The sequence below is a fragment of the Populus nigra genome, chromosome 9, assembly GCF_951802175.1.
Source record: "Populus nigra chromosome 9, ddPopNigr1.1, whole genome shotgun sequence".
NCBI classification, from domain to species: Eukaryota; Viridiplantae; Streptophyta; class Magnoliopsida; order Malpighiales; family Salicaceae; genus Populus; species Populus nigra.
In genome coordinates, this window is record NC_084860.1 from 1848010 (window position 1) to 1866411 (window position 18402).

The window sequence follows — 18402 nt, forward strand, 5'->3', positions numbered from 1 at the left end:
TTCTTTGTGCAAAATCAACATTAATCAATACCCACTTCCAAAGTTAACTAATATATGAATCATACTTTACAGCTCTCCAACCTCAGAACCCATGTCATCACTTCCAACAACCTTAGGAATGGTCTCAACTACATGGAACTAAGCACCTATTCTTCCACCAAAAACTTCATTATCAACAAGAAAAGAGAGCTTCGTATGCTTCTTAAATGGATAATACTAACAGAAACACAAACTAATGACAAGCAACAGCAAAAGCTGGCTTCTGTACCTAAACCAGATAGAAACTTGTAAAATGTTGAACTGTACAAAGTAAAACCCTGTCATCATACAGCTGCACCAACCTTACAGCTAATGGATTGTCTAAATACCAGTAAGTTGCGTCTAGCACCTAAAATCCTTTTCAAGTACTTGCTTGCATATGCAATAGGGAGGCACCAATCTTACTAGCAGAAATTGAGCATGTCTTTAAAAAACTAAAGGAAACAACTATAACATCAACTCTGCATAGCCCAAAACCTTTTACAATGAAGTTTCAGGTATTTCCTTAACATAGCCATTTGGATCCCACAACAAATGGCCATTCATTCACAAACTAATTAGTTTTTACAGTCAAGATTATACAACTAATTTTACTAAGCATATAGCTACATTTCCTTTCAAGCAAATATAAAATAACCATTATATCTAAAAGTAAGAAACTTGTCGCAAGCATAAGCTAGCTACTCAAACAACTACACAACCACGTATATTAATCAAAATTTCCATCACGATTAAAAACATCCTGGAATTTCATGCCACTTATATTGTAATTTCAAGTTCAGTTCTAAGCATATCAGAATCATTTTAAGGGTAAACTCATTAAAATTCCAATCGCCCTAAACAAAATCCTTTAACAAACAGCTACATTGCGTAAAAACAAGCATTAATCAGTACTCATATTCTTGTAAGGGTACACTAATAAATCAGATTCTTATACCAGCTTACTTCAACAAAAGCAGCAAAATGTTCATAACCTCTTACCCTCCAAACTCAAAACAACTTCTTCAACTCCAACTTGTAGGCCAAAACGCATGAACACCATAACCAGTCTTCCAATTATCCAAATGAACAACCTTCCTAACAGCCCAAAACGAAATAACCAACGAAACACCCATAACAAACCGCTGCGCCGTCCTATTCTTCACTCTCACAAGAACATGAGTAACAACACCCAACAACAAGCCAACAATCGTATACAAAAACCCGACCGCAAAACCTTCTGCTCCTAACTGCATTCCAGACCCTTGATAGAAAAACACCAGCTTATTCGGGTCATTCCTATCTACCAAAAACATCGGCATTTTCCTAATTATATTAAACATAGCACCAGAAACACTGAAAAAGTAAACAAACACTGCGCCGAGCAGCCAAACTTTCCAATCATGCAAGAAAGTGTCTTTAGTGAGAAGTTTCTTGATAAAAAAGAAGGCCCAGATCAACAAAATCACTCCCAAGAAAGCGATTTGATTGGTGGACAACATCGGCGGCCGATTAATGGGACCCACAGTCAGTTTTGTCCTGGATTCAACAAACTCCGCCATTGATTCAGCCATCCGCGAAAAATCACCTTGGTCCATCTGCTCTGAATCCTTCGGATTCTTGACATTGGGCCCCACAAGACGGATGTGGGGAAGGGAGTTGACGCCGAAGAGGGCGAATGAGTTCTGGGATTCTTTGAATTCGACGTCGCAGAAGAAGAGGGAGGAGGCAGACGACGCATCGTTGTTGGAGATGAAGGAGGAGGATAAGAGGGAGAATTCTGTGTAGAGATCTTGGAGATGGAGTTCGGTTTTGGAGTGGAGGTGTTTAGCGTCGAAGAAGATGAGGAGAGAGTAAGGGCGAGGGGTTTTGGTGGAGGTTAAGAAACGGGAGACTATGTGGTCGTTTAAGTGGATGACGCCGGATTTGGATTGAGATCGGAGGTAGAGGAGTTCGGTGACTAGGTCAGAGGTCTCGGAGTCGGAGTCGGAGTCAGAATAGGAGTCTGCGGTGGAGTGGTGGAGGTAGACGGAGAGGAAGGTTGTGAAGAGGAGGAGAGGGAGGAGGAGAGCTGGTGAGATCGCCATTCTGGAATGGGTGAGAGTGGAGCGAGGTGGAGAGGGGAAGACTTCAACGTTTGGGTTTATTTAGGGAGTGTAGAGTGGCCAATGAGAAAGTGACAAGTGTGAATTTGTGACTCACTTCTTTGTTTCTTATTGGTGCGTTTGAGTAAACGAATTGATTAGGCACACCTTTGGACTGTATGAAAGTGTGTATTGTTTTCATAAGTTTTTTAAAAGTGTTTTTATATTAAAACAAATATTAAAATTTTAATTTATAATAATTTTTTAATAATTTTAATGTGTTAATATTACAAATAAAAAAATTAAATTTTTTAGATTAATTTTTTTAAAAAAATATATATTGCTTCATAATATTAAACTTGCATGAATAAATCAACTCATTTATATTTTTATTTATTTATTTGTGCATATTTTTTTTTTAAAAAATTGAAACAATATTATTTAAGAGATATTTTAAAAAATATTATTATTTAAGAGTATTTTTACATCATTATGATAAGAAAAAAGATTTAAAATAAATCCTAATCAAATTGAATCAACAAAATATCAACTATAATTTATTTTATAATGCCTAATAATTGGATATAAGAAGCATAAAGAATATAGAATATTTTTTTATATAATTATGGAAGGAAGAGCTTTAACCCTACTCTAACATATTTTACTTAGTTGATAAATTTTTAAAATGTTTTCCATCTAAAAAATATATCAAATTAAAATAATTTAAAAGTATTTTAAAAAACATTAATTTTATTATTTTTAAATAAAAAATAACTTAAAAAACATACGAACTGTAATGTAAAATGGTGGCTACATGCATCGCTGCTGCAGGTTGCTAATTGAGAGTGCGGGGATAGCTCATACACTGGAATGGAATTTGAATATTGAAAGTGATGTGAGGAAGAAAATTTCCATACACTTGGCCTGGGAGATAAATGAGATTTAAAAATATAATTTATATTATTTTTAATATTATTTTATATTTAATTTTTATTAAATAAATATATAAAAATAATAAGATTTAACTCTTGACCATTTAATTATCAAAATTTTAATATCATTTTAAAAAATTAATTCAACTATCTTCAACAACAATTCATGGTGTGGTTTCAATGCTTTTCTCAGTTCCTGTGAGTAGGAAGGCCAGCAGATTGTTTTCATAAAGTTTGCACTATCGACTCGTTAAGTTCATCGAACCTGTCTTCTTCCTTTCTGTAAATCCTCTCTTCTTACACTAAACCATCGAGAAGCTCGATCGTATGGTACTGGCAACATGGCTACCTTTGAGGTATCTGAAGCTCATCACTTGTTTGAGAGAGGGAAAAAATGTCATGTAATTTGCCTACGAACATCTCGTAAAACATGTTCTCAGCAGACAATTGCATGTGCAGCACTATAGCAGAATAACAGCGTGCTCATATTGGCAATTATAGTAGCACCATAACGGGAATTGGAGCTTCAATGGGAAGATCAATGGAGGGAAATATTAGCATCAGCTAGGTCGATAAATTAAGGAAGATTCAAGTTTCATCATTCCCTTGTTTACAACCAAGATCAAGTATTACGCTATGAGTACCAAAACCAGGGCCAAGTTCCCTCCCTCGCATCTGATTTAACCTCTCGAACGCAGCTTCAAAATCACCTCTTTTACTACAGCATTATATCTATACGAAGAATCTGCGCAATCAACGAAAAAGTTGACTTATCAGGCATAACCCCATCTGTAATCATGGCACAATGAGAACACCAAGCTAAATTAATCTCATTTTCTCTACGCAAAACATCAAGAGTTGCATTACAAGCACAACCAGGAGCAATAAATCCATCACCCCTCATCTTCCTATACATCTCTAAACTTTCCATAAACATCCTCCCGTGAATAACATTCAAGAACAAAACTTAAAGCATCAGACTTTAAACTCTTACCTCTAAAAGAATCAATCATGGCCTCTCCAAGGACACATGATGTGTTTTCACCAAAGAATCCAAGGTGGGTCTCACAGGTTGAGTGAGACCTGAATTGACACCGACATTGATGAGGTAACAATAGGTGTTGCATGTGCCCATGCGGCGTCAATGATGATTTTCGTTCGTTAGTTTATTAATTTGGGAGTCATCATTTAATATTTAGTTCAAGATTATTAGAAAGTTCAAGTGTACTGGTCTTGTCAGAGATTCAAGAATAAAAAACTAATTGTAGTTAGGGAAAGTATTAGTATCCCTAACACATTCTACATGAAATAAGCTGCTTCGTGGTTTTGATAAGTTATAGAAGTTTGAAAGGTTTTGTCTTTTCATCGAATATCAGAAATACATCCTACATATAAGCTTGTAATCCTTAATCGTGAGCGAATCAAAACATTCAATTCTTATTGTCTTTTTATTTTTTTTTCTTTTGGTTTTATCATTCAAAAACACAAAAAAATAATACACACACACACCACTTTTCACTAGTTTTCTCATGGTTGCATGTTTACAACATAACATAAAATTTAAAAAAATAATAGTAATTTAAATACATATTCCAGCATGTAAAAAATACAAAACAGACACCTAAAATTCTAGGAATTGCAGAGGAAGACTTCTAGAAATGTAGGAACAGTGGTGGTGTGTCTTCTCCACGCGCGACGGTGACCTGCAAAACACCTAAAAATATAACAAACAATTTGTTTTAATTTTCCTTCATTGTTTTCAAATATGCTTCTCTCCTTTCTCCTTTTTTTTTTTAAGATTTGCTTCACTGCATATTTGTTTTTTTTTATGGGTTTTGTCTTCTTCTCCACCGCTTCAGGTAGCTGGTGGTAAGGAGGAGGAAAAGGGTTCAACTTGTGTGGGACAATTGCAAGTCTGTAGGCACTACTATGTTTTGGCTGTCACTAAAGGCTGGTTGAAGGAGAGAGAGTTGGGTCTCGGTTTAGCAGAGATGGGGGAAGCTGGAGATGGCGTCTGTGGGGCTGGTCTCCTATATCAGTGGGCCAGTGGGCGGCGACTATGGTTTGGCTAATAGACAGAGGCGCTGCTCTTAGTGGTTGGGGGAAGAACAACTGGGGAAAGGGATAGTGTGAGGCCGGTCTATGGGGGCTGTGTTGATAGAGAGGGAAGGCCTGTAAGTGGTGGTCGGTGGGTTTAATGGAGTTCTCTAGTTTGTTTTTGGCAAAGGGAGGGACGAAGCTTTGGCTTCGGGAGAAGAAAAAACAAAAACCTCAAAAATATGAGGGGTAGCTGGCTTAGAGAAGATGAAGTTTCTTTTTTAGGGTTCCCTTCTGGCCTTTTCTTTTACCCCTTCCTCCAAAATTGTTTCTTTGTTAATTCCCCCCCCCCTCTTTGTCTTGTGTAGATTTATATTTATAGGTAAAATGTTGCTAGGTTTTTAAACTGGTTCCTTAATTTTTTTTCTTTTTTCTTTGCAAATTTTGATTTTTCTTGTTTTTTGGATTTTTCTTATAAACGTCGACTCGAATGAGAAAAATCATTAACTTTGAAAATGACGCGTTAAAGGTCAAACTCGTTCAAAAGACTTTGAAAAATTTAAATTCTTTTGAGACGACGATGAAAATACTAAAAACGATGCTAATATATCAAGAGCATATTTGTTTTGGGTTTTCATAGTTTTTTCCTATATCAGTGGGCGGCGACTATGGTTTGGCTAATAGACAGAGGCGGTGCTCTTAGTGGTTGGGGGAAGAACATCTGGGGAAAGGGATAGTGTGAGGCCGGTCTATGGGGGCTGTGTTGATAGAGAGGGAAGGCCTGTAAGTGGTGGTCGGTGGGTTTAATGGAGTTCTCTAGTTTGTTTTTGGCAAAGGGAGGGACGAAGCTTTGGCTTCGGGAGAAGAAAAAACAAAAACCTCAAAAATATGAGGGGTAGCTGGCTTAGAGAAGATGAAGTTTCTTTTTTAGGGTTCCCTTCTGGCCTTTTCTTTTACCCCTTCCTCCAAAATTGTTTCTTTGTTAATTCCCCCCCCTCTTTGTCTTGTGTAGATTTATATTTATAGGTAAAATGTTGCTAGGTTTTTAAACTGGTTCCTTAATTTTTTTTCTTTTTTCTTTGCAAATTTTGATTTTTCTTGTTTTTTGGATTTTTCTTATAAACGTCGACTCGAATGAGAAAAATCATTAACTTTGAAAATGACGCGTTAAAGGTCAAACTCGTTCAAAAGACTTTGAAAAATTTAAATTCTTTTGAGACGACGATGAAAATACTAAAAACGATGCTAATATATCAAGAGCATATTTGTTTTGGGTTTTCATAGTTTTTTCCTATATCAGTGGGCGGCGACTATGGTTTGGCTAATAGACAGAGGCGGTGCTCTCAGTGGTTGGGGGAAGAACATTTGGGGAAAGGGATAGTGTGAGGCCGGTCTATGGGGGCTGTGTTGATAGAGAGGGAAGGCCTGTAAGTGGTGGTCGGTGGGTTTAATGGAGTTCTCTAGTTTGTTTTTGGCAAAGGGAGGGACGAAGCTTTGGCTTCGGGAGAAGAAAAAACAAAAACCTCAAAAATATGAGGGGTAGCTGGCTTAGAGAAGATGAAGTTTCTTTTTTAGGGTTCCCTTCTGGCCTTTTCTTTTACCCCTTCCTCCAAAATTGTTTCTTTGTTAATTCCCCCCCTCTTTGTCTTGTGTAGATTTATATTTATAGGTAAAATGTTGCTAGGTTTTTAAACTGGTTCCTTAATTTTTTTTCTTTTTTCTTTGCAAATTTTGATTTTTCTTGTTTTTTGGATTTTTCTTATAAACGTCGACTCGAATGAGAAAAATCATTAACTTTGAAAATGACGCGTTAAAGGTCAAACTCGTTCAAAAGACTTTGAAAAATTTAAATTCTTTTGAGACGACGATGAAAATACTAAAAACGATGCTAATATATCAAGAGCATATTTGTTTTGGGTTTTCATAGTTTTTTCCTATATCAGTGGGCGGCGACTATGGTTTGGCTAATAGACAGAGGCGGTGCTCTCAGTGGTTGGGGGAAGAACATCTGGGGAAAGGGATAGTGTGAGGCCGGTCTATGGGGGCTGTGTTGATAGAGAGGGAAGGCCTGTAAGTGGTGGTCGGTGGGTTTAATGGAGTTCTCTAGTTTGTTTTTGGCAAAGGGAGGGACGAAGCTTTGGCTTCGGGAGAAGAAAAAACAAAAACCTCAAAAATATGAGGGGTAGCTGGCTTAGAGAAGATGAAGTTTCTTTTTTAGGGTTCCCTTCTGGCCTTTTCTTTTACCCCTTCCTCCAAAATTGTTTCTTTGTTAATTCCCCCCCTCTTTGTCTTGTGTAGATTTATATTTATAGGTAAAATGTTGCTAGGTTTTTAAACTGGTTCCTTAATTTTTTTTCTTTTTTCTTTGCAAATTTTGATTTTTCTTGTTTTTTGGATTTTTCTTATAAACGTCGACTCGAATGAGAAAAATCATTAACTTTGAAAATGACGCGTTAAAGGTCAAACTCGTTCAAAAGACTTTGAAAAATTTAAATTCTTTTGAGACGACGATGAAAATACTAAAAACGATGCTAATATATCAAGAGCATATTTGTTTTGGGTTTTCATAGTTTTTTCCTATTTTTTGTTTTTTTAAAAAAATATTGGGTCAAAAATTAGGTAGCAACAATAGGATTTAAGGTCTGGTTTAAACTTAGGGTGTTTGAGAGTATGACAATAATTGCATTTCAAAGGGCTTTTTGTTAAAAAATAATATATTTTTTATTTTTAAAATTTATTTTTGACATTAGCACATTAAAATAATCTAAAAACACTAAAAAACATTAATTTGAAGCAAAAAAAATTAAATTTTGATAAAACAACATGTTGAAACTCAATACCAAACACCCATTGATTTGGACCCGATTGAAAAGGTTCAGAGAAATTTGAGGGTTAGTTTGTGTTTTGTGGAGGATTTTGTAAAAGAGATAAGGAGTTGGTTTTGTGGTGAGGTTAAGGTTTTGGAGAAGTGAATCCTAGTTATGTTTAGGGGTGTTAAAAGAAAATCTATCTATTCATAATATTTGCATTAATTCGTTAAAATCAAATAATATAAATATTACAGATAATAATGGGTTAAAAAATCTAAAACATAAATATCATGGGTTGGATGATAGGTCGAGATTCTTGAAACTCAATAAACACAACCCAATACATATATCTTATACAGTTTACTTGGTATAAATACTATTTTTCTTTCTCTCTCTTAGTTTTTTTTTCTCTCGTCGTTTTCTCATCTCCCTTTCAACTTATATACCTTAAATTTAAGTGGGAACCTCTTCTAGTCATCATTTTAACAAACTAAAATCAATCCCTTTCTCTTTTTCTTATAACCAAAAACTTTAACTTGATTTCGACAAACCTCCATCAAGCTCTTGTCAACCAAACCTTTTAAAAAATCAAAATCCTAACCGTAAACTCTCTCCCAAGTTAAATTTCTCTCTATTTTTTTCAATTTTTTTATTTTAACATAACTCATCATCCTTTTATTTTTTTACTCTTTCGAATTTATATGCTGCCATATTATTTTCTTAACTTTTTTTTATGTTCAATTGCAAGTCACAAACAAACATGCATGAAGTGTGCAAAGGTGGAGGGTTGCACATTCAAGATAGCTCAGTCAAAAGATCTAATCTTCTACAACAAGGCTAGTTTGTAACCTTTTCTTTATTAGATACAAATTTTTTTCTACTCTTTTTACAACAACCAAAAAAAGATGATATTTTCAAAGAGAATCATATAATGCAATGGATTTATTATATTTAATATACATTTTCTTCTTGTAAAAAAATAACACAACTAATCTTATATTACTCTGACATAACCCTTTTATTATTACTGAGAAATCAAATTATCCAACATTTAATTTCTTATTAATAGATGCTAGTGATTAAGATGATAAAATCTTTGGTTTAGTATGTGTTTGACATTGTTTGATTGTCAATTTATTAAGCCCAAATCTTAGTTCTAATTAAGCCCAACTAATAAAAATTAACAAAATAAGTTCAACATGTGAATATTTATAATATCTAAAAAAATATTATCCCAACCTGATATATCAAACCCGCTTAGGGCAAAAAAAAAAAAATTTAATGGCTCAAGTTTTAAATTTATAAAATATCAGAATTTAAGTTTGATGCAATTATGAACCTAAACTCAACCTAAATATATCCATGAACACTTCTAGTTATGTCTTCGTAAGAGAATTGAGAAAAATTTAGGAAATTTGTAAGATGCGCAATCTAAGTACTTATTGGTTTAACTCATATTCATCCAGAGTTGTTTAAATAAGAGGATTGTTTTTTTAAAATAAATATTATTTTAGATTAGGTATGAATAAAATATAGATATTGTCAAATTTGATTTAAATACGACATAAAACACACACACATACACAATGACATAAATGTATAGGGATGTTGTAAAACTCAAACTCAAGTTAGCCTAAATCCAACCTAAGTAAACTTAGGTATAAAGGGAAGTTGTAAGAGAAGTGTTTTCTCTTTTCTAATTCTTATAGCTACCGTAACCCTCTCTTCATTAAACTAAATATTTTAGTTTTTGATCTTGAGTTTTTGAGTTGAAAAAAGATACACATAGCAAGTAAGTGGTTCTCTCTTATGTTACTTTTTATTAAGGTTTGTTTATGGAAGGGTTTATAAAGATTTTAAGTTTATGCTATTAAGATTGATTCATGATTATTATGAGTTTAAAGTTTAGTGATTGATTTTAGGTGTATTGTTAAAAATAAAAATTAATTAATTGATTTATTTAATTGATTTTTTATGGGTTAAGAAATTTGTTTAAACTTTGCTAAAAAATCTGGCTAGAATGGTTTTGAGGTTGAAAATAATTTTTTTTTATTTTGGTCCTTGATTTATAAAAATAATTTCACCTTTGCTTAATTTGTGTTTTTATTATTGAAGATGTATAAATCTCAGCTCTCCCATATGATTTTTTATTGAAAGTGGCTAGAATTGTATACTCAGAGTACCTTTTTTATTTTGAGTAAAATATTTAAGAAGTCTTCAGGATAATGATATGAAAAATATGATTGATATTATAATGAAGATGAAGCGACGGTGGTGATTGTGAAGTCAGGATAGGATTATAGCGGTGGTAGTGTTGGAGTGCCAAAATAATGGTGGAGAAAATTGTTGGATAATATTGTGAATGAATTAATGTTTATAAAATATTTTGTAAAATTTCATAAAATGAAAATATTTTTTAATAAATAAAATTTTTTAAGATTGATTATACACTATTTTACACAAACCAATTTCTTTAAAATACTTTAGGAAAGAAAAATAAAAATATATATTTTTTATAAAATACTTTAATCAAAACAAATACTCAGTAAGAATTTTAACTTTACGGGGCACAAGAAGTCAGCCCAAAGAACACTTTAATAGTGAAATTAAAAAATGTTCAAGTTGAAAATACTACTATTCTTGGCTACCTTTCAAATAAAAAAATAGATAAAAGGAAAAGGTTCTAATATGCTTTGCAATTTAACTATTGAAAAGTTGCATGTGGCTTTTCTTTTACATGATATGATTATACTTCATTAATCTTCACTATCTCTATCAGTCCAGTACCGAGCTCTACAATAATGCAAACCTTGAGGAGGTGAGGTATAGCTTACTGGTTAGATTTTAAGTTTATATTTTAGAGGTTAGTAGTTCGAATTTTATAAACTTTAAAGTTATTGAAAATTTATATGATCGTTAATTTCAGGATTCGTAAAATTAGTCGAGATACATGCACGCAAGCTGACCCGAATATAAAAAAAATAAAAAAAATAGCAATTGGGTAGGACCCTTTATCATCATCCATGAACTCACCTCAGAATTCCCAGGCATGTCATGTGCAGTGTGCACCATTAAAACCCAATGTTTCAAGCATTTGACTTGTAATCAAACGGCTATCAATATTCCATCCTTCAGCATACTTGAGGGCATCCCACTGGTTGCCTGCATGATCAAACGGCTATCAATATTCCATCCAGGATATTGTTTTGTCACTGTGTAATATAATCTGCCTCCTTTCCTGGCCATTCTTATTAACTTATTAGCATGCTGGTCTTCTTTATTTCGAAGAAAGCAAGCTCTGCTTCCTAGTAAAAGTTTTTCTTTATAGTTTGAATAAACCTCCATTGCTAGGTTAAAGTGAAGCAAACCAGCAGAAACGAACAAAGTGATTACATTGAAAAGCCCGTAGATTGCAATGTACTCTCTTTCTTTTTTCTTTTCATTCTTATATTTTCTTTTCTTTTTTAAATTTCATCCTGAAACGTTTTTTATTAAATCCTTTTTTGTGACTAAATTTTATGAGATAACGTTTTAACAAGTTGCAGAAAGATAAAATTCAAAGAGAAATGACAATAATGTAAAACATAAAAAAAAATCATGGCTAGTTTTAAAGTTTTTAAAATTTTAATTTTGATTTAAAAATTCATTTTTTTAATTAGATTTGACATCTAAGAAAAAACATCACAAAAAATAACAAAGAAAAGAAAAGGTTCAATTAACCATATTCCAATAAGAATAAAGCACAATTTTGGTAGTTGGTATTAGCGAATTTCATTTAATATGAGAATAATCATTGAAATATTTTTTTATTTTTATTTTATTTTTTTAAAAAATAGATTAAGGTTGAGAGATAATTTTTTACCATTTTGATTTTGTATTTTTGAAATGATTTAAAAGTGATTTGAGTTGGTAGATTACTTTATTGATATTATAAAGATATTTATTAGATGTTTTTAAATAAAAATAAATGAAAAAAATAAATTGTTGAGTCGGAAAAAACCCTAACTTGACATCATCAGAAACTAGGTAAGTAGACAATGCATTACGTGATCATCATCAAATAATTTATCAACAATGAAATGTCAGCTTGATTTTCCAGTTCTAGCCTTCATATTGGAAGCACTGCATTTCCAATACTTATCATTAGATGCAAATCATCTGATCACAAAGATCCAGCTGCTAGTTGAGAAAACTCATTCCCTGCCTTCTTCAAGCAAAATGGAGAGAAGGGTTTCTACAATGGCAGCTCTTCTCTACACTGCAGCTTTCATGGCTGCTTCCCGTGTATCCTCTGAAGCAGCTCAACCAAAAGCATCTTTTGAAGATAACTTTAGCATAATGTGGTCTGAGGATCATTTCAAAACATCTGAAGATGGGCAGATCTGGTATCTCTCATTGGACAAAGAAACAGGTACACACATCTCTATGCATTTATATAATCTTCAATCAGAGCAAACTAAAGAGTTCTTTATTCGTTCATTGATTGAATGGGATGAATATATCATATATTCCTTGCTTAATGTTCAAGATTTGCAGTCTTATTAAATCACTTTTTTCTTAATTATCAGGTTGTGGATTTCAAACCAAGCATAAATATAGATTTGGGTTGTTTAGCATGAAGCTGAAATTGGTTGGAGGTGACTCTGCGGGTGTTGTGACAGCTTATTATGTAAGTCTTTCTTCTACCGCCCCATACGCTCAAAATGCCTTAAAGATTCATGGCTGTGAAGCTTAATCAAAGACTTCATAAATATTTAAACTATTTTTTTTGTACTTAATTCTAGTTTGAGAGTAAGTACAGGAAATTATCAGGGAGGGAGGCTAAAGTGGATTCATCTGTGTTTGCAGATGTGTACAGAGAATGGGGCAGGGCCAACAAGAGATGAGTTGGACTTTGAGTTCTTGGGGAATAGAACTGGAGAACCATATTTGATACAAACAAATATATACAAGAATGGTACTGGTAACCGTGAAATGAGGCACATGCTCTGGTTCGACCCTACCGAGGAGTACCACACCTATTCCATTCTCTGGAACAATCTCCAGAGAGTGTAAGTCCCTCGATTCTATGCTACAGCTAGATCAAGGCACCTGATGACTCAAGTTTTCATGCTGCAATCTTGCACAAAAGCAAAAGAAAATGGCAAAAACAGTAGATTAAAGGGCTGGTTGCCTCCTGGTGTGATCCATTGAAAATACATATCGAAATTACATTTTTATATTAACTCATCAAAATCATAAAAAAAGTATTTAAAAAACATCAAGAAAAGCAATAGTTACTGCAGGAAGAGATAAACATTGTGGGGACAGTCAATAAATAAGCCTATGAGATTTGCTTGCAACTTGGGTTAGATGGACAGTGACAGTACTGACTTGGATTTTTCATACGCTAAGCAGGTTTTTTGTTGATAAAGTAGCAATAAGGGTGCACAAGAACAACGGAGAACCAAATAATTTCTTCCCCAATGGCAATGAGAAGCCCGTGTACCTATTTTCAAGTATCTGGAACGCAGATGATTGGGCTACTAGAGGAGGGCTAGAGAAGACAGACTGGAAAAAGGCCCCATTTGTGTCCTCTTACAAGGACTTCACTGTTGAAGCTTGTCAATGGGAAGATCCATACCCTGCCTGTGTATCAACAACGACTAAATACTGGTGGGATCAATACGATGCTTGGCATCTCTTAGATGAACAGAAAATGGACTATGCCTGGGTCCAAAGAAACCTTGTGATCTATGATTATTGCAAAGACACTGAAAGATTCCCAGCACTGCCAGTGGAGTGCAAATTGAGCCCATGGGATTGATGGGCAGTCGTGCCTACACAATTATTCTTAAAAATTATGCACCTTATAAGTCCCTTTTCAATTCTCTCAAAAGAGAAAAAAGAATGCTACATATTTTTTTATATATAGTTGACGATTATATTATTTGATGGCCTATCAAAATATACCTTCTAGATTTTTTAAATTGTTTTTTTCAAATTTTGTCAAGTTATTATACGCTTCATTTGACCGTTCGCTAATAATCCGGTGGCTTCTCTCTTTATATATACATCTAAAATTGGAAAAAATATTGCTTAAATATAAAATTTAGGCCGCCTGTGTAAGCTTTAAACTTGTAGATACGGGGGGATCATGAGTTTGACTTTTATGTTTTCCAATCTCCATTTCTTAAAATCTTTTTTCCATTATTGATTTTTAAATACCCGGTTTATATAAATACAAAACAACTCAAGTAAACCATCAGAAGAAATTCCCGTCAGTTTGGAATTATTCTAGTCGTAATTAATATTTATCTTCCATTAAATTGAAGTGCTCGGATTTTCCATATTGTTGGAGAGCATACATAGTCAAATAGAATTTTATATGGTTTCAAGGGTGATTTATTTGACTAGGACATATATTATTTAATTTAAACAAATTATGACCAAGAACAGAATATGAAGAACTAATTACCACTGGTCATCGACACATATATCCTTTCACACCACATAACCTTCAATTTCATGCTATAAATACTACCTCTCCTCCTCTTGTTTCAGCACCAACAAAAACTTCTTGCAAATCAACAAAATCTCTCCCCCCTTCTCAGTCTTTTAAAATCCTAAGTTTATAATGGGTGTCATCACTTTGGAAAATGAGTTTGCTGTTGCTGTCGCCCCAGCCAAGCTTTTCAAGGCATACTGCCTTGAGACCGACACTCTTTTGCCTAAAATTCTACCAGAGCACATTAAGAGCTCTGAGATAATTGAAGGAAATGGAGGGCCAGGAACCATCAGGAAGATCACTTTTGCTGAAGGTTAGTATATTATTTGTTGCAATTACTTTAAATTATATATTAACTATATTGAAATCAGCACACCACTCGCTATATGTACCGCACAAAGAAGTAACAAATTGATTTTGCTCTTGCAGGAAAAGAACTCAGTTATGCCAAGCAGAAGATTGAGGCAATTGACGAAGAGAACTTGACCTACAGCTTCAGCTTGATTGAAGCCAATGTTTGGAAGGATGCAGTTGAAAAGGTGACTTACGAGCACAAGTTCGTGCCAACTCCTGAGGGAGGTTCCATTTGCAAGAGAACCAGCACATACTACATCAAGGGTGATGCTGAGATCAAGAAAGATCAAATCAAGGATGTGTATGGAAAAAAGACAGCAGGCTTGTTCAAGGCTGTTGAAGCCTACTTCTTGGCCAATCCAGATGCCTAAATACGAGAATTCCCATGTTTCATTTTCTTTTTAGTGTGGCCTTTTCTTGGTTGTCTTTGGCAGTGTGGTTATTGCTTTTTCTTCTTCCTTCGGGTAAAATTTCCATCCTTGTTACTGGCAAAAAAACTCGAGAGTACTGAAGTATATCTTCTATTACTTTAATAGTATTTGATTTTGTGGACATTTGGTTAATTGTATTGAAGCAGTTCTTTTCAATAGTTGATGTTATTGTATTGTTTGCAAAATACATAATAAAAATCACCATGTCGTCAAGTGTTAACTTTGAATCGATGTATCGAAGGTTTTCTTTATACATAATTTGTTTTCTTACAGAGCACTTGAATTTATTGACCTTTCTCCTCCTTCCTCCTTTTTTTTTCAAATGATAATATATTGAAGAGCAAAAACATTTGCCATGCTGGTTATGTACACATAAACTATCGTTTTGGAAAGATTTTATGTTTGTAAAATCCAACGAAAAGAATGTATGCACGTAAGAAAATAATTTATATGACCAGGGGGTGGATAAATGATTTTCTTAATCAAACTTCGCTTTCTCTTTTATTTTATTTTTAAAATAATAATCTCAACACTTCCTCCCTCAGCTGGTTCCTAAATATCACATATAGCTAACTTCTTTAAAGTTGAGAATTTAAAATTGAGAATAATTAGAAGATTTAACTTATTGGTTATTCATTTTTTTTTATATATATATATATATATATATATATATAGAGAGAGAGAGAGAGAGAGAGAGAGAGAGAGAATATACAGTAATAATGGTAGAGATTACAACATAAAAGCATGACCACAATATTTTCTATACAATATGCTTACAATATTTGCTATATAGATATATTTATATGTTTTCTTAAGCAGAGGATGGAGAATCAAATCAAAACTTAAAATGAAAAATAGAAAACGAAATAGTAGGAAGTGACTTAGTAAAAATATATATATCTGCAAGTTGATTACAAGAGGAAATAAAACAAATCTAAATCTCCTTCTTCGTAATTTTATCCCAAACAAAACATGAGGGCTACCTCAATTGTTTGCTGGTGAGATTTCAAGTCAGAATTTGGCTTCATGACTAACCGATCGACTTCATCTGATCCGATCCATGGACTTGGATTACTAAGATTTTGGATGGTGAGGTAATACGCACACACACTTCAGCTGAATGTCTAAACTTAGAGTCGCAATACTGCTAAGGTTACTGATAAGGGAAATCCTATTCAGGAAGTTTTTCAGATCAAACTTCCTTATGATCTGCAGTCAATCCTGCATAATCTAGTGCTATAATTCCTTAAGAATATCTGTTATGATTATGTACAACTGTAAACTAAATTAGCTCCACATTTATCTTCTTCTTTTACTCTTCTATAATGTACTCCTATATATAAATACAAACTGATTTACAATATTTAAGTTGATCAGATAAGAATCATACAAAAACATTCTTCTCCTAACTTGGCATCAGAGTCATTATAGCTCACAGATACCTTTTCTTTGATTCTGCTTCCACATAATGTCTCCTTTATTACCTTCACATGATATCAACAACCCTCTCAGTCTTTCTCATACCTCACTTCTATCATCCTTTAAACTTGATGGATCAAATTATCTAAGCTGTTAGTCCCAATTTCTATCATTTCTAAACAGTAATGATCTTCTAGGGTTTCGTTGAAGGTTTTGACCCTGTCGCTGGGAAAACCAATGCTGAAAATTTATACAACATGGTGTAAGAAAGAACAAGATCTATAGGATATTATATTATCCTCTCAGTTTAAATTTTGTTAGAATAGTGTATGGTTTTACCTCATCGAAACAAGTCTGTTCTTAAGACTAGATTTTCTAATTAGTCACAATCTTATAATTCTTGTTTAAATTTGTTTTTCATGTTGTGATTCAGTTTCATGATTATTATCATAAATTTTAAAGATTGAATTAGATTGGCTTCAATCATTTTTATTTTTTAATTTTTAAATTCATCTATCATTATTAGATTCGTTGGTAATTTGTATTGTTTTGTTTTTGCTTTTTTTTTTTCCTATAAAATTATTCTAATATCATGTTCTAAGTTATGAATTCAACAAGTTTATTAAGTTTGAATTGAGTTTTTTTTTCATTACTTTTTAATTATTATTTTTTTAATCTCGAGTCAATAACCATAATTTTAAATTATTTTTTTAAAAAATATTTGTATCATCTTGATTTTTTTTTACAATAAAAAAAGCTCGTGGTGTATTTCCTGTCTAGTAATAATTTAAAAATTGATAATATGATAATCTAAAACTGATAATATGAAATGAAGTGTTATGATACACTCATATTTCGAAAACATACAAATACAATTTGATCCTAAATTGATAAGAAATTTAACTATCGCCTCATTATTACAATTTGATCCTTTGGTTTTAAAAATATACAAGCACATCAATATTTACTTAAATTCAAAATTGAACATCACTAATTCTATTATAAAATAGGACATTAAGATCATATGATTATAATTCTTTTTATTATTTTCCATATATAATAAATGAGATCATAAATGGATAGTAAATTGTCATTTTTAAAATATTAATATTCTTAAAAATGATGCAACTTATAAGTCCCTTTTCAATTCTCTCAAAAGAGAAAAGGAATACTATATATATTTTTTATATAGTTGATGATTATATTATTTGATGACCTATCAAAATATACCTTCTAGATTTTTTAAATTGTTTTTTCAAATTTTGTCAAGTTATTATACATTGGTAGGCGCTTCATTTGACCATTCGCTAATGATTTGGGCCTTATCTACTGTCATCCTGACCGGTGGCTTCTCTCTTTATATATACATATAAAATTAGAAAAAATATTGGTTAAATATAAAATTTAGGCCACCTGTGTAAGCTTTAAACTTGTAGATACCGGGGGATCATGAGTTTGACTTTTATGTTCTCCAATCTCCATTTCTTAAAATCTTTTTTCCATTATTGATTTTTGAAAGACCCAGTTTTTTGATTAACTATATAAATACAAAACAACTCAAGTAAACCATCTGAAGAAATTCCCGTCAGTTTGGAATTATTCAAGTCGTAAATTAATATTTATCTTCCATGAAATTGATGTGCTCGGATTTTCCATATTGTTGGAGAGCATACATAGTCAAATAGAATTTTATATGTTTTCAAGGGTGATTTATTTGACTAGGACATAAATTATTTAATTTAAACAAATAATGACCAAGAACAGAATATGAAGAACTAATTACCACTGGTCATCGACACATATATCCTTTCACACCACATAACCTTCAAT

At 32.8% G+C, this 18402-nt stretch overlaps 3 protein-coding genes across 3 annotated transcripts; 2 read left to right on the forward strand and 1 right to left on the reverse strand.

Annotated features, from left to right (window-relative positions):
* Positions 1-779: 779 nt before the first annotated feature.
* On the reverse strand, positions 780-2154 carry LOC133703514 (probable dolichyl-diphosphooligosaccharide--protein glycosyltransferase subunit 3B). Its single transcript, XM_062128093.1, has one exon. It carries the CDS (start codon positions 2103-2105, stop codon positions 1044-1046), a length of 1062 nt encoding a protein of 353 aa, XP_061984077.1. The 5' UTR covers positions 2106-2154; the 3' UTR covers positions 780-1043.
* A 9808-nt stretch (positions 2155-11962) lies between these two features.
* LOC133702566 (probable xyloglucan endotransglucosylase/hydrolase protein 8) lies at positions 11963-13810 on the forward strand. Its single transcript, XM_062126877.1, has 4 exons — positions 11963-12292; positions 12450-12550; positions 12730-12932; positions 13279-13810. The coding sequence occupies exons 1-4, from the start codon at positions 12100-12102 to the stop codon at positions 13685-13687; spliced, it is 906 nt and encodes a 301-aa protein (XP_061982861.1). The 5' UTR covers positions 11963-12099; the 3' UTR covers positions 13688-13810.
* Positions 13811-14382: 572 nt separating this feature from the next.
* Positions 14383-15425, forward strand: LOC133703898 (major allergen Pru ar 1-like). The gene is made up of 2 exons (XM_062128633.1): positions 14383-14681; positions 14798-15425. Exons 1-2 carry the CDS (start codon positions 14498-14500, stop codon positions 15091-15093), a joined length of 480 nt encoding a protein of 159 aa, XP_061984617.1. The 5' UTR covers positions 14383-14497; the 3' UTR covers positions 15094-15425.
* Positions 15426-18402: the final 2977 nt, after the last annotated feature.